This window comes from Entelurus aequoreus, linkage group LG24 (genome assembly GCF_033978785.1).
Source record: "Entelurus aequoreus isolate RoL-2023_Sb linkage group LG24, RoL_Eaeq_v1.1, whole genome shotgun sequence".
Classification (NCBI taxonomy): Eukaryota; Metazoa; Chordata; class Actinopteri; order Syngnathiformes; family Syngnathidae; genus Entelurus; species Entelurus aequoreus.
The window spans coordinates 28,727,335-28,753,239 of NC_084754.1; the positions used below are offsets into that span (position 1 = coordinate 28,727,335).

The 25,905-nt window shown below is 36.4% G+C and overlaps 1 protein-coding gene across 2 annotated transcripts in view; it reads right to left on the minus strand.

Annotated features, from left to right (window-relative positions):
• Window positions 1-354: 354 nt before the first annotated feature.
• LOC133641430 (aminopeptidase Ey-like) overlaps window positions 355-25,905 on the minus strand; it is a 37,597-nt gene continuing 12,046 nt past the window's right edge. Inside the window, exons 3-21 of one of the 2 annotated variants that reach the window (XM_062035158.1) lie at window positions 25,575-25,717; window positions 25,339-25,475; window positions 23,741-23,867; window positions 21,839-21,993; window positions 21,540-21,653; window positions 18,758-18,901; window positions 18,564-18,629; window positions 17,588-17,653; window positions 13,013-13,188; window positions 11,852-11,928; window positions 11,468-11,601; window positions 11,325-11,380; window positions 8,719-8,866; window positions 8,391-8,482; window positions 5,910-6,017; window positions 5,650-5,817; window positions 5,427-5,567; window positions 3,174-3,255; window positions 355-1,018 (exon numbers count right to left, since the gene is read on the minus strand). In XM_062035158.1, the coding sequence (XP_061891142.1) occupies window positions 860-1,018; window positions 3,174-3,255; window positions 5,427-5,567; window positions 5,650-5,817; window positions 5,910-6,017; window positions 8,391-8,482; window positions 8,719-8,866; window positions 11,325-11,380; window positions 11,468-11,601; window positions 11,852-11,928; window positions 13,013-13,188; window positions 17,588-17,653; window positions 18,564-18,629; window positions 18,758-18,901; window positions 21,540-21,653; window positions 21,839-21,993; window positions 23,741-23,867; window positions 25,339-25,475; window positions 25,575-25,717 (2,293 nt within the window). In that variant the 3' untranslated portion in view covers window positions 355-859. The remainder of the gene's footprint in view (window positions 1,019-3,173; window positions 3,256-5,426; window positions 5,568-5,649; window positions 5,818-5,909; window positions 6,018-8,390; window positions 8,483-8,718; window positions 8,867-11,324; window positions 11,381-11,467; window positions 11,602-11,851; window positions 11,929-13,012; window positions 13,189-17,587; window positions 17,654-18,563; window positions 18,630-18,757; window positions 18,902-21,539; window positions 21,654-21,838; window positions 21,994-23,740; window positions 23,868-25,338; window positions 25,476-25,574; window positions 25,718-25,905) is intronic. The other variant, XM_062035159.1, reaches the window with a different exon arrangement.

Sequence of the window (25,905 nt, forward strand, 5' to 3'; positions counted from 1 at the left end):
TACAAAGAGACTGGAAGCTGACTTTTTAACCTTAAATGCGTTTCAATCTAAATGGAGAGCATTTGAAGCTGCCTTAGTTATTTGTACCTGTTTTACTTGATGTCCATCCTGTCATTTTAACATGTAATGTGACTGCGAATTTTAATTTTATGTGTAACTTTGATGCTTCTTGGTCAGGCCTCCCTTGAAAAATAAGTTTTTAATTTCAATGAGATTTTTCCTGGTTAACTAAAGTTTAAAAAAAAAAAAAAAAAGACTGACTACAGACTGTTTTTTGCTTCTTTCTTCATATCCTATTTTAATCTTACCTATAAGCTATGGTTTTGTATTGTTTCTGTGAATTGTGTGTGCGTTCTAATATAGTTTTGTTTATTAAAACAACCCCCCAAAAAACTTGTTTTTTTCTGTTTGAAGTTAAATATTTTAGTTTGGAAAAGAGAAAAAGTAGTAAATGTAAATGCATTTATTGAAGAATGTTAGCAGGAACTTGAACAAAACCAGAAAAGCTTTAGTACACGTTGTATACATGAGAATAATAAATAATGCCTCTAAAAAAGTTGGTCATTTTAATGTCCCTGATGAACTCTGAACTGATTACAAATTATATGTCAAGTGCTACTCAAAGCACTTGGTTCATAAGTGCACATTTTGCTGTTTCTACCTTATTGAATATGAAAAGTATTTCAGTGGATAATTTAAGCTGTTTTTACTGACTGATTTTAATACGTAAGATTGTGTTTGAGGAGATTCATGTATATGAATTATTTTTTGCTAATGTACACTTACTCTATCGAACAACATTTTTTATATGATTAGAATTTATTTTTATTTTTTTTACATAAGAAAGAAAATGAGGGCATCACAAGTGGGTTGATTCATTTGTGAACCATTTTAGAACATTGTTCTTGTTCTCTGCAATCCACTTCATGTTGGCGATGGTTCTCTCGATGGATTGATCCACTGCCAAAGTCCCGGAGCCGAAACCAACCTCGGCATAATCTGCTTTGAACTGCTTCAGCTGTAATAGAAAATAAAGAGCAATAATCATGTTATCATTGTAATAAAGTTAAGTCTGAGCAGAATAACACAATCTATTTTAGAGGACTGCTTGTTTGCTAAAAAAACCCCCCACTCACACTAGTATTATTTTCAAGGCATTAAATCAGTGGTCCCCAAACTACAGCCCGCGAGCCGGATCCGCCCCCCCCGCATCCAAAATCCGGCCCTAATCCATTTTCTACCGCTTGTTACTCTCGGTGTCTCCTAGCCGCTCAGGCAAATCATATTGTCTAAAAATGAATTTTCCCATCGATAACGTGACAATGTTAAATGTTGATGAACATCAATGTCAATTGATGTTAAATGACAAAACGGATTATAAAGACAATGTATATATATGTGTGTATATATATATATATATATATATATATATATATATATATATATATATATATATATATATATATATATATATATATATATATATATATATATATATATATATATGAAAAAAAAAAGTAAAAAGAAAAAAAAATTAAATAAATTGTTATATGTATCCAGTGATTATACTAAAGCTATTTTCCATTTAACTTCACCAGGTTTAGATTATTTTTATTTTTATTTTCACATTTGTCGTTCAAATACTGAGAAGAGACGGTGCGGTGATCAGCAGTCAGTTGAGGCACGTCACTCAGTCGTGCCTCAACATGGATTGTGCGCAATGACTCGGCTAACTGCTGGCCTGCTGTGCAGTGAGACCGTATTGCTATATGAATTATATTATACATTTCCATAGTTTAGTTAGCTGAGGTATATAATGTACAGTGTATTTTGTCAACAACTGTATGCGTGTAACGTATTTCTTGTTCTGAGCGATCATAAAACTCTGCTGTGGAGACACACTGTGTGAGGCTCGTCTCATAACCCCGCCTCCTGGTGCCAAGCACCTCTGCCGCAGAATGCACCGCCCGACGGGAGCGCCACACCAACCAAAGCCCACGCCCAAACCCTCCACGTGCAAGACCGAATCCACCCAAAAAAAGTCACTTAACAAGAAGCCAAAAAGTGCAAAAACAACAATGCTCGCGCTGGAGGAGCCGCGAACGACCGCAGGGACACAACATTAGGTACACCTGCAGACTGCAGCACGGATTTCATATTTCATTCATTCACAACTCTTCCAACACGAACACCACTGTTCCCGCACTTATAAGTAAAGGTAAGACCATAATAACGTTTTTTTTTTATTAAATGTGCTTTTTTGTGTGCTACAGTTTGTAAGTGTAAAGTTAAAGTTAAGTTAAAGTACCAATGTCACACACACACTAGGTGTGGTGAAATTTGTCCTCTGCATTTGACCCATCCCCTTGTTCACCCCCTGGGAGGTGAGGGGAGCAGTGGGCAGCAGCGGTGCCGCGCCCTTGAATCATTTTTGGTGATTTAACCCCCAATTCCAACCCTTGATGCTGAGTGCCAAGCAGGGAAGAATGCTGGTATGAGCTTTTAAACATAACCCGTTAACTGCTGCCAATCACATGGTGAATAAGATACTATTTAGGGTTCATATGTTTGTAAATCTGACTGTGATGAAGTCAGTGCCTCACCAGACATTAACCTCACCGCACACCACTGATATATATATATATATATATATATATATATATATATATATATATATATATATATATATATATATATATATATATATATATATATATATATATATATATATATATATATATATATATATATATATATATACAGCCTGGCCCCCGGCCAAATTTTTTTAACCCAATGCGGCCCCCGAGTCAAAAAGTTTGGGGACCCCTGCATTAAATCAGTCGCAAATGGACTGTTCAGTTCGTCTCCACTGGGGGCAGGCCAGTTTTTAGCCAGCTAATCTCGGTCCTTCCTCTTGTTAGCACCTTATTTTATTTTGTATTTATTATTTATTACTGTTCTCCTTTATTGCCAATTTATTTAAATCAAATTAAATAAAACTTTATTTATACAGCGATTTTCATACAAAAGAAATGCTACGCTAAGTTACTGCCTTTCTTAATAGCACAAATGTCATACCATTTATGTGCCAAAGTGTGCGAGTATGACAAATAATGGCAATTTGTGTGTATGTTGACACATGTTTGTGCGTGATCTGTGGGAGTGTATCTCACCTGCTGAAGCTCAAATTCTGTGGAAAAGCGTTTGGTGACTCCATTGATGAGGTTGGAGAAGGAGAAAGATCCACCACCGTACCTGAAAAAGACATGGTTATGATCATAATACACTGTTACTCATTTATACAATGTATTAATCATTAAAACGCTAACAATGATCGTCCAAAAACAAATTGTTTTTATAGTCTGCTATCCCTTATTTAATACTTGCAGCATTATTTAATTAATATTCAACATGCAATGCTTTCTTTTTCTTTATTTTGGATGCTGCACAGCACAGAACCTCGTGCTTTCTACCATCCATCCATCCATTTTCTACCGCTTGTCCCGTTCGGGGTCGCGGTGGGTGCTGGAGCCTACCCTAGCTACATTCGGGCGGAAGGCGGGGTACACGCCACTGCTTTCTACCAATAATCATGAAATACGATTTCTGTATATTTGCTATATTATTAAAATGTAATGATAGGTACACAAAGTTTTGAAAACGCATAATACAGTAATTCCCTTGTTTAACGCTGTTAATTGGTTCCTGACATGAACGATAAATTAATTTCCACTTGGCAGAAATCAACCATTATGAATCAAATATTTTCATAACTCGAGCAAAAAAAAAAACAGTTTACTACCTTCTAAATAGGTTTTTCAACATCATTAGAGCCCTCTAGACATGAAACAACAAGTTACACTGGTTTAATGCAATATAGGAATGGCTGAGCCAATCAGTGGCCACGATATTGATTAGTTCCGTCTCCTCTAGTGGCCAATACTACTGTCGTATTGGTATATTGAGTTCATTTAGCTATTTGTACGCTTGAAAATGTTTAATTCAGGCCAAAAATGTTATAGAATATGCTCTTAAAAAATCTGTGATGTGGTGAAACCGCAACTGTATTTGATCATAAACTGTAATAATGTTTGAACCAATGGTTTCCCGGTAAGGGATTATTAGATAAATATATATTGGGGACGGCGTGGCGCCGTTGGAAAAGTGGCCGTGCCAGCAACCTGAGGGTTCCTGGTTCAATCCCCACCTTCTACCAACTTTGTCACGTCCGTTGTGTCCTTGAGCAAGACACTTCACCCTTGCTCCTGATGGGTCGTGGTTAGGGCCTTGCATGGCAGCTCCCGCCATCAGTGTGTGAATGTGTGTGTGAATGGGTGAATGTGGAAATCGTGTCAAAGCGCTTTGAGTACCTTGAAGGTAGAAAAGCGCTATACAAGTATAACTCTTTACCATTTACCATAAGGGTACATATATTCTGTTCAAAAAGTAGCATATTTTCATCCCGTTGGCTCGATTTCAAATCGAACACTTCACTTGACCTTGTTTGTTTTATGAGGGTCTGACAGCAACAGTCAGCAGAGTAACGTTTGAATTACAACAAGCCTTACAATAAACGCAGTGCCAGTAAAAGTGCCTTTCAGCTTTCATGTGCGACACCGTGATGGACTGTGATGACTGAAGCCGTGAGAACATTTCATAGGTCATGCAGATAAGGCAAGCTTTTACTCTGGACCGTGCAACTATCTTGCCTGTAATGGATTATGGAGACGTGCTTTATTTTAGTGCTTCATCTAAATGCCTCCAGTCCTTGGACACTGTTTTTCATTCAGCACTAAGATTTGTTACTGGCTGTCGTAGTCTCACCCACCATTGTCAACTGTATATGAAGTCAGACTTATCTTCATTGAGTGCACGCAGATACACACATTGGCTGACTTTAATTTATAAGGCTCTTTTAGGTTTAATACCTCCATACTTGTGTACTCTGTTACAAAGACAAAGCAGCTCTTACGCGTTACGTTCTAACAATTTGTATGTTTTAACTGTTCCTCATGTAGGGACTGAATTTGGCAAAAGAGCTTTTGGCATTGCTGCCCCTATGGCATGGAATGAATTGCAGACAAAACTGAAACTTACAGAACTACTTCCATTTGGAGCCTTCCGTTCTGTCCTGAGGGACAAACAGCGAGAGACGTTTGCACAGTGCCTGTGTTTTTAAAGATGTAAATCTCTGTTGTTTTACAGTTCTCTTATGTATTTTAAAATGTATGTCTTAATGTATTTATTTTGAAACTGCTCTGTGACATGTGCTGTTGACCTCTTGGCCAGGTCACCCTTGTGAAAGAGATCTTGATCTCAATGGGTTTTCTTATCTGGTTAAATAAAGGTTCTAAAAGTTGTTGCATCGTGAAAGATGGTACTTGTGATGCTGAGTAAAAAAAAAAAAAGTAGTAGTTGGTGCTCACTGAGTGAAGATGTATGACCAATGAGCTCTGACAAAGTCCCAAGCCAGAGATTGACCAATCACATTGTTGGCAATGTAGACCATGGTGGAGGTGGCATCCTGCTTTCGGATCTTGCTGGAATTCAGCGTGTACTCAAGGTACCTGAGCACACAGCATCGTGTTAGTGTTGGTGCATGTAATACTGCGGTAGCGCCCTGTGTAATTAGTGTTTATTATCACCCACCTGTTGAGCAGCCAAGGCTGCTTTGTGCAGGACAGAGCAGCTCGGAGTTTGTCCGCTTCGATAGCAATGGAGGCCTTCTCAAACGCTGACCAAGCAAACGCCCACTCTTTGGCGCCCCCTGCTGCAATGGCATTGCAGTACACGGTGGAACGCAGGTTGGGGTGTATCCTGGAAAAAGATAACCTTTCATTATTACCTTTATTGCCTCAGGAACAAAAGTCACTGGCTTAAAGGACTCCATCATATTAATAATCACGTACGGGTTGATATTAGTATCCATCCATTCCTTGAACCATTTCTTGGTCTGGTCTTGGCATTCTTCAAGACCTGTTCTGCACGCCAGACTGATGGCATTCACCTGATTGTACCTGCAGGAAGAAGCAAAGGCGATTAACTTCCTGTTCTTGCACTATTGAGAGGATAATGCACAGTCGCACTGAAGATGATACAGAACATCTAAGACCGGGGCTCTTTAGCGCCACCCTAGTGGCTCCCTGGAGCTTTTTCAAAAATGTATGAAAATAGAAAAAGATGGGGGAAAAATATATATTTTTGTTTTAATATGTTTTTTGTCGGACAACAAACATGACACAAACCTTCTTAATTGTTGGAAATCCCACTGTTTATATTAAACATGCTTCACTGATGAGAGGATTTGGCAAGCGCCGTTTTGTCCTACTAATTTTGGCGGTCCTTGAACTCAACGTAGTTTGTTTACATGTACAACTTTCTTTAACGATGCCACAGAAATAATTTTTTTATGCCACTCATTCTTTGACTCATTTTGGCCACCAAACTTTTTATGCTGTGTGTGAATGAATGCACAAAGGTGAGTTTTGTGATGTTATTGACTTGTTACCCCCCGCGACCCCAAAAGGGACAAGCGGTAGAAAATGAATGGATGGAGGGATTGACTTGTTGGAGCGCTAATCAGGCATATTTGGTCAATGCATGACTGCGAGCTAATTGATGCTAACATGCTATTTAGGCTAGCTGTATGTACATATTGCATCATTATGCCTCGTTTGCAGGTATATTTGAGCTCATATAACTTCCTGTACTTATGTCCTCTGTGTATTTAATTTATATTTGCATTTCTCATGATATATTATCTGTATGTAATATTGGCTGCATTTCTGATAGTTGTTTGTGTGCCATGTTGTTCCAGACCACAGCAAACGTAACCCAGCTTGCATAGATTGTTATAAATCCATTCGAAGAAGACAGCCTGCCGTTTCCTTGAACTTGGGCACACACATCTATACCTTTGGCCATTCTAAGACAGCCATTTCAGTTATCTCACTCTCTGAGAAGCCTGTGTTTTACTAATGTTTTCCAATGTTGTAAAAATGTGTAGAATAAATATTACATTTCAACATTTCTGTCAACGAAGATTTGTGTCAGCCTGCGACACACAGTCATTTTGATAGTAGGCTGATATAACTAATATAGACACTTACATCATGTGTTGTCTTCATTATAACACTTATATAAGACTTTTAAATTCATTTTGATAGTAGGCTAATATAACTAATATAGACACTTACATAATGTGTTGCCTTCATTATAGCACTTATATAAGACTTTTTACATTTTTATCGGCTCCAGACAGATTTTTTATTTTTTTTTGTCAAAAATGGCTCTTTCAACATTTTGGGTTTCCGACCCCTGTCTTAGACTCTAACACGTTCAGTACTCTAACAATTGGAGTACCGGTATGTTAGAATTAGAATGTAAAGTTGTGGCATGGGTAGGGACTATGGATGCGTTAGCCTACCAAATGTTGTACTTTTACAGATACCGACCAAAGTCTGTCGGCACCACTAGGTACCGATTCACGTAAAATGAAACGGTGCCATACTTTGATATCGTCGTTGCATGTGACGTCACATCCGGTTGCAAGCACCTGGCCGGTAAACAAGCATTTAGGCACTCAGAGCTGACTCAGCCAAACTGCCTCTAGGTAATGATACCTTATTCCAGACAAAGCAAGAAGAAGGCACTTAAAAGTAATGTAAAAATACACTAGCTCAATCGAATTTACATTGAATTTGCCATAGACATGCTACTAATCAGTATTAGCAATGTTACATGGCAATTTCAACACCTCCAAATTTGGTAATAAAAATTACAACTAAGATGTACGTTACAGTCGTAGACAATATAGTCACTCAGTGTACTGTCAACATAGCTATCAACGTCTTTTTAGCTACACTTGGAAAAAATCGTATTTACGTTTTCATCTAACTGTACTCGTAGCAAAATTATGAGTATATTAGTGAATATCCTATTTTCGATTAATTGTATGCTTAATGTACAATATTGCTGTCTACATGTTTCTCCTTCTTGAGGTACATGGATGTACATGAAATAAATTATTGCACTGCCATAATACAATGATATTGTAAGCCTTGGGCAAAATATCAACAAGATATGTAGATAATTGTGAATCACAATTATCTACAAGGAGAAACATGTAGACAGCAATATTGTACATTAAGCATACTATTAATCAAAACATTTAATATTCAAATAGGATCACAGATTCCTACCAATGCATAACTTGAGTGTGTCTGGCCATATATATATATATATATATATATATATATATATATATATATATATATATATATATATATATATATATAAAAAGATTAAGTGATGTTTAACTTTAATTTGGAATCTATTTCTTATTACTCTCTGCAGGATCAAAGGACTAAATAAATTAAATCTTTACTCACTGGTCCATATGCCCTATTGGTACTTCTGCCCAATTTCCTGTCATGGTCTTGTAATACTTATATAAAGGAACGACCTGGTTCTGCAAATAGTTCTGAAACAAGCAAGAAGAGTTTATTTTTACAAATGTTGTAAACATTGAGGACATAACATTGTGATGTGCACACACAGAACACTCAAAATGGCAAAAGTTTTGGGACATTTGGTTCTTAAAGGAAAAATGGAATAGGGTGTCTCCCCTTTACACCCTTATTCGGGTCCACTTTTCTGGGAAGATGTTCTACCACTTTTCGTCGTGTTGTGTTCCATATGACAGAATGAAGGCCTCACCTGCATGGGACCATAAACCTCGCTGCGGTCGAACATCAGGTAGAAGAAGTCCAAGTTGTTCAGAGCTGACTCCCAGGGCATATATTCCCTCTCATTTTTCAGATACTTTGTGGTATTAAGAGCCAGCAGCGTGGGGATGACTTTTGCCCTTTGAATAAAAAGCAACATTGTGAAGATAAGACATTATCATTTGTACAATGTTGTAAATCCAGCTGCAGATTTAATACATGGCAAGATCAATAAGGTATGCAACAGAACATACATTATACCATACACTAGAAGTGTCCAAATCTGATATTGAAATCGGTCCGATATCAGCAAAAAAAGAAGAAAAACAAGTATTGCTTGATATCGACTATTGGCCAGTTAAAAGCTAAATGTCCCTGAGCCACCAACATTAGAATTCTTAAATATTGGCTGCAATATGAAGCAGTTGAACCCCCTCTAATATGGTTGGTTATGGAGGCTAACTTTAAATAAACCAGTATCTCTTAGGGCTCTGGTTCACTCTGCCACCCTCTTTTCTACTTCAGCTTTGACGAAAAATGTAATCGTAAAAACCTAATTCAGAATTTGGGTTCAGTTTAAGCGCTATTTTGGCTTACAGACTATTCCTAGTCTTGCACCCATCACTGCTAACCATGCTTTCCCTCCCTCTCTTGTTGATAGTGCCTTCTTAAGATAGTCAAGTCTGGGGATCAACAACATTAAAGATTTATACATTGACAACACTTTTGCTTCTTTCTGGCAACTTTGTGATACATTTTCTCTCCCTGATCAATACTTTTTTAGACAACTATAGATGCACAGTTTTGTTCGCAATACTTTTCCCAGGTTTCCAAACTTACTGACTCACACAGTTTTAGATTCGTTTTTGACACCACTTCCGACTTTAAAATGATCAATTACATGTATTTAAATAACATTTTTAATTTACGCCCTGAATCTCTGAATTCATTTGAATCACTTTGGGAGGGTGACTTAATAGTGACCCTATCTGAGGAGAGCTGGACAGAAATTTTAGGTAGAGTTCATAAGTCTTCTATTTGTGCTCGACACAGCCTTATTCAATGCAAGCGAATACATCGTACCTAATAAACCAAGGCTAAGATGTATGACGGAATATTGGTATTATGTGATCGGTGTCAACAGAGTCCAGCTAACTTATTACATATGTTTTGGCTTTGCCCAACCCTGTGCAGTTATTGGACTGACTTTTTTTAATGCTTTGTCTTTGGTAATTGACGAAAAGATCAAACCGAATTCTCGTAGCAGAGGTCTGTCATCTTCTCAGAGTGAATCCAAAAATAATCTTGTAGCATTCGCTACTTTATTGCCTAGAAGACTCATTGTACTACATTGGAAGGCTGCAGCTCCTCCCTGCCACACTGTCATTGAATGTTTTTTCTGTTAAGTTTTAAGAAGTGGTGGTTTAGGTGGTTTAGGTGGTTACCTAAAATATGTAAAAGAGACTGATCTCAAATATAACCCTGGTTGAAAGGTAATTGAAAGGTACATAATTGATGAGCCTTTTGTCTGCTTTTGTGTATTGGTGCACTGTGTTGGGGAAATTTAGGAGTATAGTTGTCTGTGGTTTCACATTAATATTTGCCTGTTCTTATTTGACTGATTTGTGTTTTTTGAGATATATAATTTTTGTGGGTTACTTTTTGGGGGGAGAAAAAAATAACTTTTGACATGTGTTCAATTGTATTTCTAGGACTGCATATGCCAAAAGTCCAATAAACAAACATATAAGCACACAGGTTTGATATTCCCTTGTACTGTGTTTTAGTGAAGTCATTCACAAAAGGTAAACATGGTAGGCTGTAGGCTAGTAGGCGCTAGCTACACGACAGTCAATTACACAAGCTTGACATACGTAATAAATGTCCTTAATCGAATAATATTATCGTCTAAAACACAACTTTGTCAATACAAAGAAGTATCAAATATTCATAGTTGTATATTATTTACAGATGGAAAGTCCCCAATGTAGAAACGCATTAGAAAATAATTCATTATTAATTAATATAAGCGGTAGAATATGGATGGATGGAATTATTATTATTAGGTGTCGCCAAAAATAAATTACCACATAACTTTAAAAGCATACATTTGTCATAAAGACAGTGTTTTTCATACCTATTATTGTTATCTGAATAATTTCACTGGATCAACGCTTTTCTAACATTTCACACACTACAAAAATAATAAAAGTATGAGTATTGATTCCTACTGATATCATATCGGATTAATATCAGTATCATATAATACTCAAGGCTCCAATATCGGAAGTGAAAAAGTTATATTGGGAAAACCCTACTATATACTGTACTGTGAGTCAGTACTAAAACATGTGATTCTAAATCCTCAAATGTACGGCATATTAAAATAGCATGCAAGTACTGGGAGGAGCAAGCCAGTGAAGCGTACAGTAGCGCCTCAATGCAGCAGCATCAATAGACTGATTGATATTGATATACAGTAAGTGTCAAAAATAGACTTTTTTTATGGTCTCAATTATTTGCATTTATTTGCAGACGGTGTCGGAACGTAACCCCCACGAAAAGCAGAAAAAAATAATTTGATCAGTTTTCATGTACCTGGCCAAATTGAAGGTGTCATCCACTATCTGAGCTCTGTTGATAACTGGTATAGCCTGGGGAAAATATTAAATACTAACAATATTAAAAATATGCCACGACTGAAGCACGAAACAGTTTTATGATGTCACAAAGTGTCTTACAGAATGATTGGTACTGAGAGTCTGCAGAAGTCTGTCCCAGTTGCCTTGGTCATAGTTGACTCTGTAGTAACCAACCACTTTGAGGTTGGCCAGTAGCCACTCAGAGCCTGACATCTTCATCCCCGATATTGTGTCTGCAGAGGAAAGTGCTGCATGTGTTAGTCATGAAGACTTGTGTTTAGCATATAACCACAAGAGGCAAGTGATGTGGAAATTACGTTTTAACAAAGTAAAAAAAAAGTTCCCACACCTCCAGGAAAATGCATAGTACAGCACATTTAATCGCATGACTGAAAGTTGAATTCGGTAACTAGTTTTTAATTTATAGTTTGTTAAAAAAACAAATGCAGAGGAAGCCAACCATGCACCCCTGATTTACACTACCTGTTTTTTTAGTCAACCATTCTGGTTGTTGGGAGAAGCCATTCTTCATCCACTTGATGGGGACAATCCATTCATAGCTGCAAAACAAATATTATTTTTACATGCTGGTAAACATGTTGTTTCTGTTCGGAGAGGTGCTACCTCCCAAAGGAAGCATAACATCTACATGTTTGTATTATATTATGGATAACACTTGTAATCACTGTCTATCCCCCTGAGAACAAATGTCCTATGCAGTGGACTTTTGTGTTTTGCGTAACAAGGCAATGTTTTTTTCCCGAAATGTACTGTATAACTGACAAATGTGCCCTGTAGAGAATGACAGTTCTTACAAGGTTATTGCAAACAAAGTAGCAAACTTATTTGAATGTATACGGTGGCGCCTTGGTTTTCGTACCCTCGTTTTATATGATCCAGATATTGATATACTGTGTAAACATTGTGCATAGCATTTTTTCAGCAGAATACAGTGCCCAAATAATTCCGTGTTTTTTTTTTTCTTTTATTGAGTGCAACTGCAAACATGAGTAACCTTGGTTCCAAAGAAAGTTGTGAGCGCCAACCTTTTGATAAAGAAGGTGAAAAACACTAATGAATTAAAAATAATAAAATACTTATAGCAAAGTACAAAGGTGGCGTCCGTGTGACCTTTCTCTCTCTCTTCTTATCGCGTCATCAATGTAAGGTAAAAAGTGATGCTGAATGTCATTTATACATATTTTTCATTGTTTTCTGCATGTAAAACTAAAATCATTCCCTTTAGAATTGTGTTCTTTGTTTAAATGTTTGGTGTTCGTAACAAATTAATCAGATTTGCATTATTTATTTATTTTTTTAATTTCTTATGGAAAAATTTGCTTTCATTTTTGTACGATTAAATTCGGCTTAGAAAAACACCCATTCATCATTTTCTCCTCGGACTGGAGAAAAACTAGAGACTATACCAGCTGACTTTGGGCAAAAGGGCTGGATTGGTTGGCAGTTAGTCACAAACAAAGAATCATTCGCAGCTACAGTCAATAATCCGCAATTAATCAAATGCTGGCTAAGTAGCTTTTAACAAGCAGTTGTGGACATCAGTTGAATTATTAACTTGCAATCAATATTAACATGAAGTCAGATGTAAATTCCACCAATATATACAAGCAGTGTTGTTCTTACTTAAAGGGAGATGGAGCGGTAACTTCAGAGTCTGGATCCAGGAGAAAGTGCTTCTGGGACACTTCTCCATTCATTGTGTTTATGGTAATGACAGGAAAGCCCATCTGCAGCACCCAAGTGTTCATGATGTTATGGACTGTGTTGTTGGGAAGAGGGGTCTTAGTGGCATCCACCGCCTTTGGAAGAAGAGTCAGACCATTAGGTGACAAGTCAGATCAAACTGAGAATTCCTGAAGTAAACTTCTGTACAATGTCAAGTTTCACATTTCCTCCAATTGTGGTGTTTAGGGTGTTTAAAAGGACGCATTTACGTTAAATGTAAAATTGGACAGAGAATTGTTACTTGAGTGTTTCAATGGAAATGGACGGTGTACATACTGTACATTATCCGATTGTTATTACGTGTTTTATATAGCACCCAAGTCTGGGCCCCCATACACAAAACTCCTAGAGGGCCCCCATCCCACCTGAAACCCAACATCGCCGCCCCATACACACACACACTTGGTATGTTTACATGCTCTAAAAAGTAATTGTTGCGTGTATTTGTTTGTTAAAACACTTGTAAAAACTTTAAATAGGTTTGTCCATCCATCCATCCATCTTCAACCGCTTAATCGGAATCGGGTCGCGGGGACAACAGCTCCAGCAGAGTCCCCCCGACTTCCCTCTGCAGAGCAACATTAGCAACTAGGGAGATAATCATATAACCTGTCCTTATTCACTTTAATATGCTTATTATTCTGCCAAGTTTTCCTTTACTTCAGAGTGTAAAGTAGATATTAGCTGATAGACATACAACTAGTATCGCTAGATAATACGAATCATAATATTACAGAATTATTATTATTATGATTATATTATTAGTGCATCTCGCCTGGTTAAGTCTCCCGCTGTCTTTAAAAACTAGCGATGCCTTTAATTCTAACTTTGTTTGAGGGTCCTTTCAACAGTTGACAGTTATGGGCAATGAGATGCAAAAGGGAAATTGATACATAACTTTCTCCTAAGCTGCCACGAATAGATTTATTATATGTTTACCTTTCTTCTATCACCCCATCTTTGTTCCAATTTGCACTGTGTGTGAATGTTCAATGTTTAGAATGTTGCCTATCATTTACAATCCCTATGTAAGACAAAATCAAATGTCTTTTTTTTTATGCATTCTAACTTGTAATATACAGCAAGTACGAGTTGGCTATCAATGCACCTAATGGGAGTAACATCTTAAACTCATAAAGCCCTTGAAAAAGCATCCCAAAACCACCAACAATGTTACATTTACATGTCGTGGCCTACATATTAGCCAAGTATTAGCAGTGTTGTTATTATAAGCGTTAACGCTGAGGAACTACTTCTAGCGGCACTGTGATCACAGAGATGTAGCTTGCTTATGCAGTTATTGACATACCGAGCCCATGTGGTGCTGCATCGCTTCTGAGTTAGTAAAGGCTCATTCTAAAATAGACGTCATACCTTTTACTTGTACAAACTTGGCACGTGTTGCAGCCATGAAATTCTAAGTTGATTATTATTTGCAAAAAAAAAATAAAGTTTATGAGTTTGAACATCAAATATCTTGTCTTTGTAGTGCATTCAATTGAATATGGGTTGAAAAGGATTTGAAAATCATTGTATTCCGTTTATATTTACATCTAACACAATTTCCCAACTCATATGGAAACGGGGTTTGTATATATATATATATATATATATATATATATATATATATATATATATATATATATATATATATATATATATATATATATATACTTGTGGCTATGAGCTAAGAAGCTGGTCAACTTGGACATTAAACGTAGACCCCCGGATCGCGAGACAGACACGAAAAGACGCTCTTTTTTTTTTTACCTGGTGAGTATTATGATTAATTCTTTATCTAAACAGGAAGGTATAAACATCCCAACAGTCAGCATCCCAGTGAGAGCAAACATTGTACAGTAACTGTATGTTTTTTACGGTATGTTCATAGTTTGCATTTCTTATTTAGCAATTAGCATTAGTGCAACTTGTTGGATCTGCTTATCACTCAGCTTCTAAAACTTGTAACTAACCCTCCTTTTATTCAGGCTCCAAAATATAAGGTTCTGGATCATCATTTGTCCCAAAGTAGTAGTTGTTGGCGCTCATCAAGTCTGCCATGATTAGTAGTTGTAGGAACTAGTGACCGTTATGATGCTTCTGTGAAATTAATGCACCGCCTTTTGCTGAAAATGACCATCCATCCATTTTCTACCGCGTGTCCCTTTCGGGGTCACGGTGGGTGCTGGAGCCTATCTCAGCTGCATTCGGGCGGAAGGCGGGGTACACCCTGGACAAGTCGCCACCTCATCACAGGGCCAACACAGATAGACGGACAACATTCACACTCACATTCACACACTAGGGCCAATTTAGTGTTGCCAATCAACCTATCCCCAGGTGCATGTTTTTGGAGGTGGGAGGAAGCCGGAGTACCTGGAAGGAACCCACACAGTCCCAGGGAGAACATGCAAACTCCACACAGAAGGATCCCGACCCCCAAAAAAAGAAAAAGATATGTGCACGTGTCTCACATAAGGATTGTGAATGATACACAAAATTCCAAAAACAGGCAGTTTTCCTTTAAAAGTGAGTTTTGATGACGTTATGACGTCTGTGTTGAGTGAAATGTTCAATTGGCATTTGTAATAAGGGGGTGTAGGTAGAATAAGATGTTTTCTTAATTTGATGCAAGCAACGTTTTAATGAACTTTTACAACAACATTAATTTTATATTATTATTTATGATGTGTGTATGGTTTTTTTAATGACTTACTTATTTAATGACAGGAGAAATAACATCTCACTTTACAAAACCCAGGGGGTTCACCCAAGGGTTCTTATCTGTTCTATGTTGTGGGTGAAAAATAACTCCCTATCTTTTAATACAGAAGTACTAAAATGAAAATAGAATAAAATTGTACTTACATTTTGTGTATGTCTTGTTTTTTAAAGGAATAATTTAATGGTAAATTCAATTTATTTTTTTTTACCTTTTTTTGTCTCAGTTCCTCCCGCCATCACACATGAGTTCCTACTAAAAAAATCAGAGCACACAATTCCTGAGGGACTCTAGAAGCAGGTGGAAAGAGCAATGTAGTCCATATCAGATTTTGAATGAACACATTACTTTTAATTTAACTTTTTCTGTAATTAAATTAACTTGTAAGTATTTTCAACACCATAAATGAGAGGTAGTACCTCCGCCCTGTAGATAAAAGGTTGCTGCTCATATTGAATGTATTTTGTTTGTCAAAATGAAACTTGGTGTGTCTAAAATTAAAAGTAATGTTTTTTTTTTCAACCAGTGTCCTGCTGCTGTGATGTCACACTATTTATGTGCTGTAGCTATGGGGTCTCAAATGTAAAAATTCAATCATATGTTTCTAGCTGAAATATTTAGAAAATGTACATTTAACATTCATATTCACCACATAAGTTCTACCTCAAATGTGAATAATTATTTGCGAAATGTGAGACAAATTAACTCAATGTAAGAAAAGTAATAATAATGTGAGAAAACTGAGCTAAATATTGAAATATATGTCTGCTAAAACAGTGTGATTTAATTTTTACATTTGGCACCCCATAATCGGAAATGCTGTGATGAAAAACTGGAAATATGCGATGTATCATATTGTAATTGTATGCATGTTCGAAATAAACTACCACCATAACCATACATAGCTAAACTCTATCGACTAATAACCAGCACTGCTACCAAGTGGCACCACCTGTTATTTTGGCCGCCTGAAGTATTGTTTAAAGCAGTGGCGTGCGGTGAGGTTAATGTCTGGTGAGGCACGACTGCATCATCACAGTCAAATTTAAAAACATATGAACCTGCAGTGCAGGTGTACCTAATGTTGTGTCCCTGCGGTCGTTCGCGGCTCCTGCAGCGCGAGCATTGTTGTTTTTGCACTTTTTGGCTTCTTGTTAAGTGACTTTTTTTGGGTGGCTTCGGTCTTGCACGTGGAGGGTTTGGGTGTGGGCTTTGGTTGGTGTGGCCGCGGTGCTCCCGTCGGGCAGTGCATTCTGCGGCGGAGGTGCTTGGCACCAGGAGGCGGGGTTATGATACGAGCCTCACACAGTGTGTCTCCGCAGCAGATTTATGATCGCTCAGCACTAAAAATACGTTACACACATACAGTTGTTGACAAAATACACTGTACATTATATACCTCAGCTAACTAAACTATGGAAATGTATAATATAATTCATATAGCAATACGGTCTCACTGCACAGCAGGCCAGCAGTTAGCCGAGTCGCAATCCATGGTGAGGCACAAGTGCCTCAACCGTCTCTTCTCAGTATTTGAATGGCAAATGTGAAAATAAAAATAAAAATAATCTAAAACTGGTGAAGTTAAATGGAAAATAACTTTAGTGTAATCACTGGATACATATAACAATTTAATTATTTTTTTTTTCTTTTTCTTTTTTTTTTTTCTTTCCATGATGGCAGGTGAGGCCCCGCCTCCCCTGCCTCTAGTGACTGCACGCCACTGGTTTAAAGTCATATTCAAAACTTGCCATTTGCAGGTGCTTCCATAGGTCTGTGTAGACTGCATTTCCAAATGCAAATTCTGCCAAGTAGGTCTAAAAGGACACAGTAAAAAAGTTGATCAATAAATGTTAAAAAAAGCTGATTAGTTTGACTAGCGTCTCCGTGTTTATTACTTGGATAATCTGGGCACCTGTGTGGGGTGCCATTTGTCTGAGTTAGTTGCCTATCATCGTTATACAAGGCCTGTCAGAAAAGTTCCAGGACAATTGCCACAAAACATATATTTTAACTACAACTATCTGCCATGCTTTTATGCACTCCTGTAAAGATTCTTCCGGGATCTTCTGTAGCTCCGTTATCACGGCTATCTTGAAAAACGTGTCTCTTGATGACACCCTTGAGCTTAAAAAAGAGGAAATCCCACAGAGCCAGTAAGTAGGGAAGTTGCTCCAGCACGACAATGCTCTTCTCGGCCAGAAACTGGCGGATGCTCAGGGCATTGTTAGCAGGTGCTTTGTCGTGGAGGAAGCAGCCACAAGTTGTCTTGCCACAACTCTCGCCTCTTCAAAAGCAAGTGATGCAGGATATTTTGTAGACATACTGGTTCATTGCACTGTGGAAAGTACTCGCAGTCCTGGAACTTTCTGACACGCCTCGTACATTTGGTACAGGCAAAATTTAAAATACCAACAATTAACTCACTATTGGGTGGAAAGTTGTACTGATTTCATTATAAATTCATATCTAACTAATTGGTAGCTTTTAAACATGACACATATTTGGCAAGTACATGGATACCCAAATTGTAAACCTTATAAGACTTATAGTCTTCTTCCTCCAGTAAAATATAATAAGTAAAATATAATAAGTAAAATATAATATATATATATATATATATATATATATATATATATATATATATATATATATATATATATATATATATATATATATATATATATATATATATATATATATATATATATATATATATTTCCTTACCCTGAGTCCCATTGTGAACACTTCTTCAGTCAGGAAATCTGACAACATCCTCAGAACAGATGCTCCCTAAAAATGAGAAAATAGTCATTCAAAATCTGTTCATGACTATTACAAAATATGCAAAGCTGTTTGTAGGATAAGATGTTGGGAGAAAATTCAAAAATGTGTGTATAGGCCTGCGTGCATTACGTCACCTTGCTGTATGAAATGGCGTCAAACAGCTCACTGATTTGTGCTGGTTTTTGGATGTCTTCTTCGTTCGAGGACAAAGGGTGAGAAGAGGCCAATGCATCGATGGCAAACACTCTGTGGATGTCACTGAGCACAATAAGGTCTTTCTGTGGAGGGAATCATGGCTGTCACTGAACCATTACCGAACATACTATTTATCAGCCAACGTGTCAGTGATTAATGAATGGCAGGCAGATCCATCAAAATATCTATGTTATCGGTACTAACGGTAGTATCAGAATCAGATCAATATTAGCGTGATGAGATTTTCAGTTATTTTTTGTTCATTTTTTTATTTAAGTTTTTTGTTGTGTTGTTATTATTGTTAGATTGTTTTTGTTTACAAACAAAAACATATCTGTATTAGGGATGGGTAGCATAACTCGGTTCCGTAATGACACAGTCCTGTATTGCGGCAAAAATTATTTTGATTTGTTGTGGAAGTAACTTCATATTGTTTAATTTGGTAATCAGTTGTTATTATTTTATTTATATTATTGAAGTATCTAAATTACTATTCTGTTTAACTTGCATGTCACAAAATTCCATTAAAATACTGTTTAGAGCAGGGGTCACCAACCTTTTAGAAACCAAGAGCTACTTCTTGGGTACTGATTAATGCGAAGGGCTACCAGTTTGATACACACTTCAATAAATTGCCAGAAATAGCCAATTTGCTCAATTTACCTTTAACTCTATGTTATTATTAATAATGAATGATATTCACACTTAATTGAACGGTTTAAAAGAGGAGAAAACACGAAAAAAAATGACAATTCAATTTTGAAACATAGTTTATCTTCAATTTCGACTCTTTAAAATTCAAAATTCAACCGAAAAAAAGAAGAGAAAAACTAGCTAATTCGAATCTTTTTGAAAAAATTAAAAAAATAATTTATGGAACATCATTAGTAATTTTTCCTGATTAAGATTCATTTTAGAATTTTGATGACATGTTTTAAATCGGTTAAAATCCAATCTGCACTTTGTTAGAATATATAACAAATTAGACCAAGCTATATTTCTAACAAAGACAAATCATTATTTCTTCTAGATTTTCCAGAACAAAATTTTTAAAAGAAATTCAAAAGACTTTGAAATAAGATTTAAATTTGATTCTACACATTCTCTAGATTTGCCAGAATATTTTTTTTGAATTTTAATCATAATAAGTTTGAAGAAATATTTCACAAATATTCTTTGTCGAAAAAACAGAAGCTAAAATGAAGAATTTAATTAAAATGTATTTATTATTCTTTACAGTAAAAATACAAAAATACTTGAACATTGATTTAAATTGTCAGGAAAGAAGAGGAAGGAATTGAAAAGGTAAAAAGGTATATGTGTTTAAAAATCCTAAAAATCATTTTTAAGGTTGTATTTTTTCTCTAAAATTGTCTTTCTGAAAGTTATAAGAAGCAAAGTAAAAAAATTAATGAATTTATTTAAACAAGTGAAGACCAAGTCTTTAAAATATTTTCTATTTGAGTTTTGTCTCTCTCAGAATTAAAAATGTCGGGCAAAGCGAGACCAGCTAGCTAGTAAATAAATACAATTTAAAAAATAGAGGCAGCTCACTGGTAAGTGCTGCTATTTGAGCTATTTTTAGAACAGGCCAGCGGGCTACTCATCTGGTCCTTACGGGCTACCTGGTGCCCGCGGGCACCGCGTTGGTGACCCCTGGTTTAGAGGCATTGTTTTTAAAAAATATCAGAATCAGCTTTATTGGCCAACTATGTTTAGCACACAAGGAATTTGTCTTGGTATGTATGTTTTTTCTTTTTTTAAGTACCGGTACATTTAAGCGCTGGTACTGTTCCAAAAGTACAGTTTGTAACAATTTTTCGGTTCAAATGTAAATGACACCTATTCCTATATCTTTGACACAGGAGTGCCTTGGGGGCAAATATTATAAAAAGTAGGGCTGTCAGGTTTATTGCATTATCTCATTTAATTAATCACAGAAAATGATCGCATTAATCATGTATAAACGCATATTAATCACGTATATTATTTTGTCCGCACTCCTTTACCTTCATCGCTGACAAATTTCACTTCAAAATAAACCCTGATGGTCCTTTTGATAAAACTGTAAGCAGGTTTTAAACAAATAAATGACGTACATACAAGTAAAACATTTAAAAAGTGCTCCTTTATGATATTCTGACAATTAAATTACATTTGTGTTTTTAAAGTTAATTCAAATTATGCATGCAAGTGCGATTAATAAAAATACAAAAGCGGGATTAATCTGATTTAAAAAATACAACCCGTTTAACAGAAATGTCAAAACAATTGGGGTCTTTTTTAGGTTAGTTTATGCAAGCAAGTTATAACCTGTGATTAATCATGATTATTCCATATTCGAAAGAGTGTTTAATATGATTTTAAAAATTATTAAAATGCCAGCACTAATACTTAAGTAAAAGTATTTGAATAAGAGTCAATAGTAGGGTTTTTGTTTTTTACTTTTGTTTTGTTTTTTGCACTATTGACTTCATTTTGCTCTAACAATTGTATGTGGTAAATTGGAATAAGCTAATTATTTTATTATTTTGTTGATATTGTTGAATTTCCTTACATTGTTACATTCATATATTGTTCAAATCCAACATTAAATAAATACGTTTTAAGTAAAGAGTACCGGTATCAGCATCTGTATCGGTGCTGTATTTACTTGGCACTGTACTCATACTAAAATGTGCAGGCGATAATGTGGCTGTGACCCAGAATAGAAGTCCTTACCACATTCCAGTTTGGTTCAGCTACATGTGCTCCAAGGTACTCAACGTAGGAGGCGAAACCTTCATTCAGCCACAAGTCATTCCACCACCTGAGGGTCACCAGATTCCCAAACCACTAAAGAAGCACAAGAACAAAATGTGACTGTTGTACAACGAAACTAATGATATCATGCTTCATCTATCAATTCATGAATTAAAGATTTTTCAAAACAACGATGCTGTTGAGCAACCTTAAATTGGAGCAGTTAGTAATTTCAGTGGGAAAAAAGCTTTCAAGTACTACTATTTGAAAACACTAACCATGTGAGCAAGCTCATGGGAGATAATGGAAGCTATCCTCTCTTTGTTGGAGTTGGAGGAGAAAGATTTGTCATAGAGGAGAGCTGTCTCCCTGTAGGTGATTAGACCCCAGTTCTCCATGGCTCCAGCGTTAAAGTCGGGTAGGGCAATCTGATCTGCATTTAGGAAGAGATCATTTATTACACTAATATTAACAATGACTGTCTTTGCTTGCAAGATGAAAAGACCCAGGATGGCTCGAGATCAGAACTATTCTACAAGCGGCCCGAGGACCCAGATTCAGTTCAAAACTTGGGAGACAAACATTTTTTGCAGCCTATTCCTGAAAACACTAGAGTGCTGCTGATGTACAGAGGAACTTGGACCACTGTAAGCACATTGGCAGATCCTTGCATTGAAATGTAAACCCTAATGGCAAACAAAACACTGGGGTCCAAACTTGTGACGTACATAACTGAGGTGTTCCTTAAGGCACAACTTTAGGGTCTCTGTTTTTTGGTAGTTACAATTTTTTTTGTAATGTGATTTCTATAATTAAGGTGTTGTTGTAGCTTGTTTACTTCAGATGCAGTCAGCAGTCGTGTGTTCAACGTATTTAGGTATACTAGTAGTGTTCCTCAGGGTTCTATTTTAGGTCCTCTCTCTTTCATCATTTGGGCTTTTCAGTTCAATTGAAAAAAAAAATTCTGAGTGAATCACATTTTTGCAGAAGGTCCTAAAAAACAGCAGAGCGCTCCTGTAACTCCGACAAATAAATAGACCAAAATCAAATGTTAGTGTCTAGTGTTTAGTGTCTAGTTCTCCAAAATGTGCAGCTTAAGACTAATAGTGAAGGGAGAGGTCCAGCCCCGTGGTCCTTTTTGAAAACGTGGGCCCCAAAACAATTTAATAGAATATCCCTACTCTAGATGAAAGGGAAAATGCATAAATATATGTTTTAGGAACACAATTGGCTAACAAACCAAAATACATACAATGTCTTTATATAAGACAGGCGTTAAATGTCTTCGTTGTTTCCATTAAAGATAAATATGCACTATCTAATGTATGATTAACATCGATACAGTTCCAATATCGTGTCATAAAAGTCAACCACTGAAAGATAAATATTGCAATGAGCAGAAAAGGCCTGTGTCTGTTGATAACTGATTGATGGAATGAGAAGACGCAGCAGTTTATTGGAAAAGCTGATATCTGCAAAACTACTGTATTCACATAGTTTAAAGCAGGTAAAAATGATGCAAACTAACTGCAAAACACTTGAATAATTACAATTGAAGCTACTTTACTATTAAGTCAATATTCACCAAATTCCATGACATCAAACTACTACTACTATTACTAAGCTGGCAAGGCCAAGGTAAAAATACATATGATGATGTTAAATGATGTTTATTTTGGCAGTAGGAAATGAGTATGTGGGGGGAGGAAAATATAAGCATAAGTAAACACCTTCCATTACCTTTATAAGAGCATGAATTAGATAAACATGTAGTGTGCACACAACAATGTAATTGTGTTTGTTGCTGGCCAGTCTGCAGCCAAACCTTTGCACGAATCAGACTTGATCCCTTATGTGAGAAATGTGGTATACTCGAGGGGGTACTGCAAGGATGATGGGCAAAAAAAAATTTGAAAGGGGATCTCGCACTTGGGCACAAATGCAGTTACAACCATCACTTGTAAGAATGATGTTATCATTGCTAATTAGGGGCTACCTACGCATTGAGTTGGGCACAGGTGAGAACAAGTGAGCACAGTCTAGGAACTATTTGTCTGAAAAGTTTCCTAGACCAAATTGAAAAAAATTCTAAATAATCAAGTCGATCTTGTACTTGATAAAGTAAGTGGTATATTTTATCCATCAATAAGATGTATGCAAATACAATGCATTTGACTTACCAGACTTGGGCAGAGGGTAGCTGGAATTGTAATACTTTTCAAAAAACTTCAAGATGGGTCCAGTTTTACTAAGAGCATACACTCCTTGGTCAGCCGCGATAGCAGACTTCCGAGCAAAGATGCGGATCTAAACACGGAACAGAAGCACATCCACAAAGTAAATGCAGTATAATTAATCTGATGACGCCTATTAGTAAGAATCAGAATCAGAAATACTTTATTAATCCCCGCGGGGAATCTAAGAAGTAAGTAAATAAGGCATTAATTCAGTGCATATTTTTTTTATTTCAATTAATCGAGCTATCCTCATTACAGCATCTTGAGATGTTACATGCGAAAAAATGTTGGAGGAAGTCAAACATTGTACAGTGCAAAGTTTTCAAGAGGTACTCTAGATTTAAATTACCAATTACCACACTTCAAACTGCTACCTCTGCCTTTTTATTTTCAGTTTACAATGAACATGTCGTAAACCACTAAGGTTGTTCATTCCAAATTCAGTGGAACATCCGTCATTCATGAGTTATGCTGCGTGTTCTAAGCATATTGCACAAGCCCTCAGCTCTATAAGGAAAAAAGTACAGTAGTACCTCAATTTAAGAGTGTTCTGGGATTAGAGCCGTCTCTCTGCTAATAGTTATGCTTTAAATTGCAAGCAAACATTCGAGTTACCAGCATTCCTGCCATTAGTTGAAATAGCAAATGTTATAGTGAAACCTGAATGACCCGACCAAAACATCTGGTGTTACTCATTCACTATGACATAAGCGTATTGCTAAAGATGGACATAACTTTTTCCAAACATGGGAAAGAAGTGAGTGTGAAGGACAGTGCTGAGAAGTGGATGAGTCATCGAATTTAAAAAGAAGTACAATAATATTGCATTACTTTATGAAACTACTGTAGTTGTTTGTAGTAAATTATATTGTCTTCTTTCATACAATATTTCCTACCCAAAAGTTGTTTTTATTTTTAAAATGCATGTTATATGTTAAAAATGTGCTGTTTTGGGGGGTCAAACAACAATTAAATTGACGTTGATTTGAGATCCTTAGTTACTACTAGTTAAGAGCTCCATCACAGAACCAATAAAGCTTGTAAATTGAGGTACTACTGAATTTGGTCCAGACCATATTACCGAATCAAAAATAAGAACACCCAGAGTCATTATGATGCTAATTTGTAGTGTACTGTAGTGCAGCTAAGAAATATGGCTGATGAAATATGATGAATGAAACATGCTTTAACTGATATTGAAAAGATTCTCTTTGAATTTGTTTTGAAAATTCAAAAAGAAAAAGAGAGATCATCTTATATTCAGAGTAATTTTGTACTTGGGTCAATGCAATATCTGTGCATACCTAATTAAAACAAATCACAAATAAAACGTATATATAATTTGCTGCATATTGTTGATGTGATGGGTAATAGGTAATTGATAAATTCATATTAAATGTATAAATGAACATCTTTTGCAGTACATACAATATGGAAACATCTGGGTTTGTTGGTTTCAGTTTTTAAAACTTGTCTGATAGTACGAAACTGAACAAAGCTAAATAAGACACTTGTTGTTATTGTTCAAATGAATAAGTTACCTTAACACCATCAATTGTGTCAGCGATATGGTCAAAGTCACTGACAATAAAAGCCAGCAGATAGGTGGACATTTTCTCAGTTGGTTCAAAGACTGTCTGTTGCACAGACTGACCATCGACAACGACATAGCTTCTTTCTGGGAAAAAATTACACAATGGAATATATCAAATAGGCACATTAAAAACCATTAACACGATAGTTATCTCTGGTAATGATCACTGTCTTGTATCTTAACCTTTTTCTTCGCCATTAGACAGTGCCACAGTTCCGTTGACATGGATCAGAGTGATATGGAAAACGGCTTTCATAGCCGGCTCATCAAAACAAGGGAAGGCCTTCCTGGCATCTGTTGGCTGCATCTGAGTTGTGGCCACGACCCTGAGTGATAAAACACAAATACTTTATATCTACATCCCTACATCAAGTACAGTTCTCTGGAAAACTGCTTATCCTATCCTATGCTATCTGACTAAGAGGGAAAGACAGACCATATCTGTCAAAGATAATGGCGGTTGTGAGGTGTTGATTCAGTAGAAATTCATCCCATACTAGCTACAAAGAAGTCA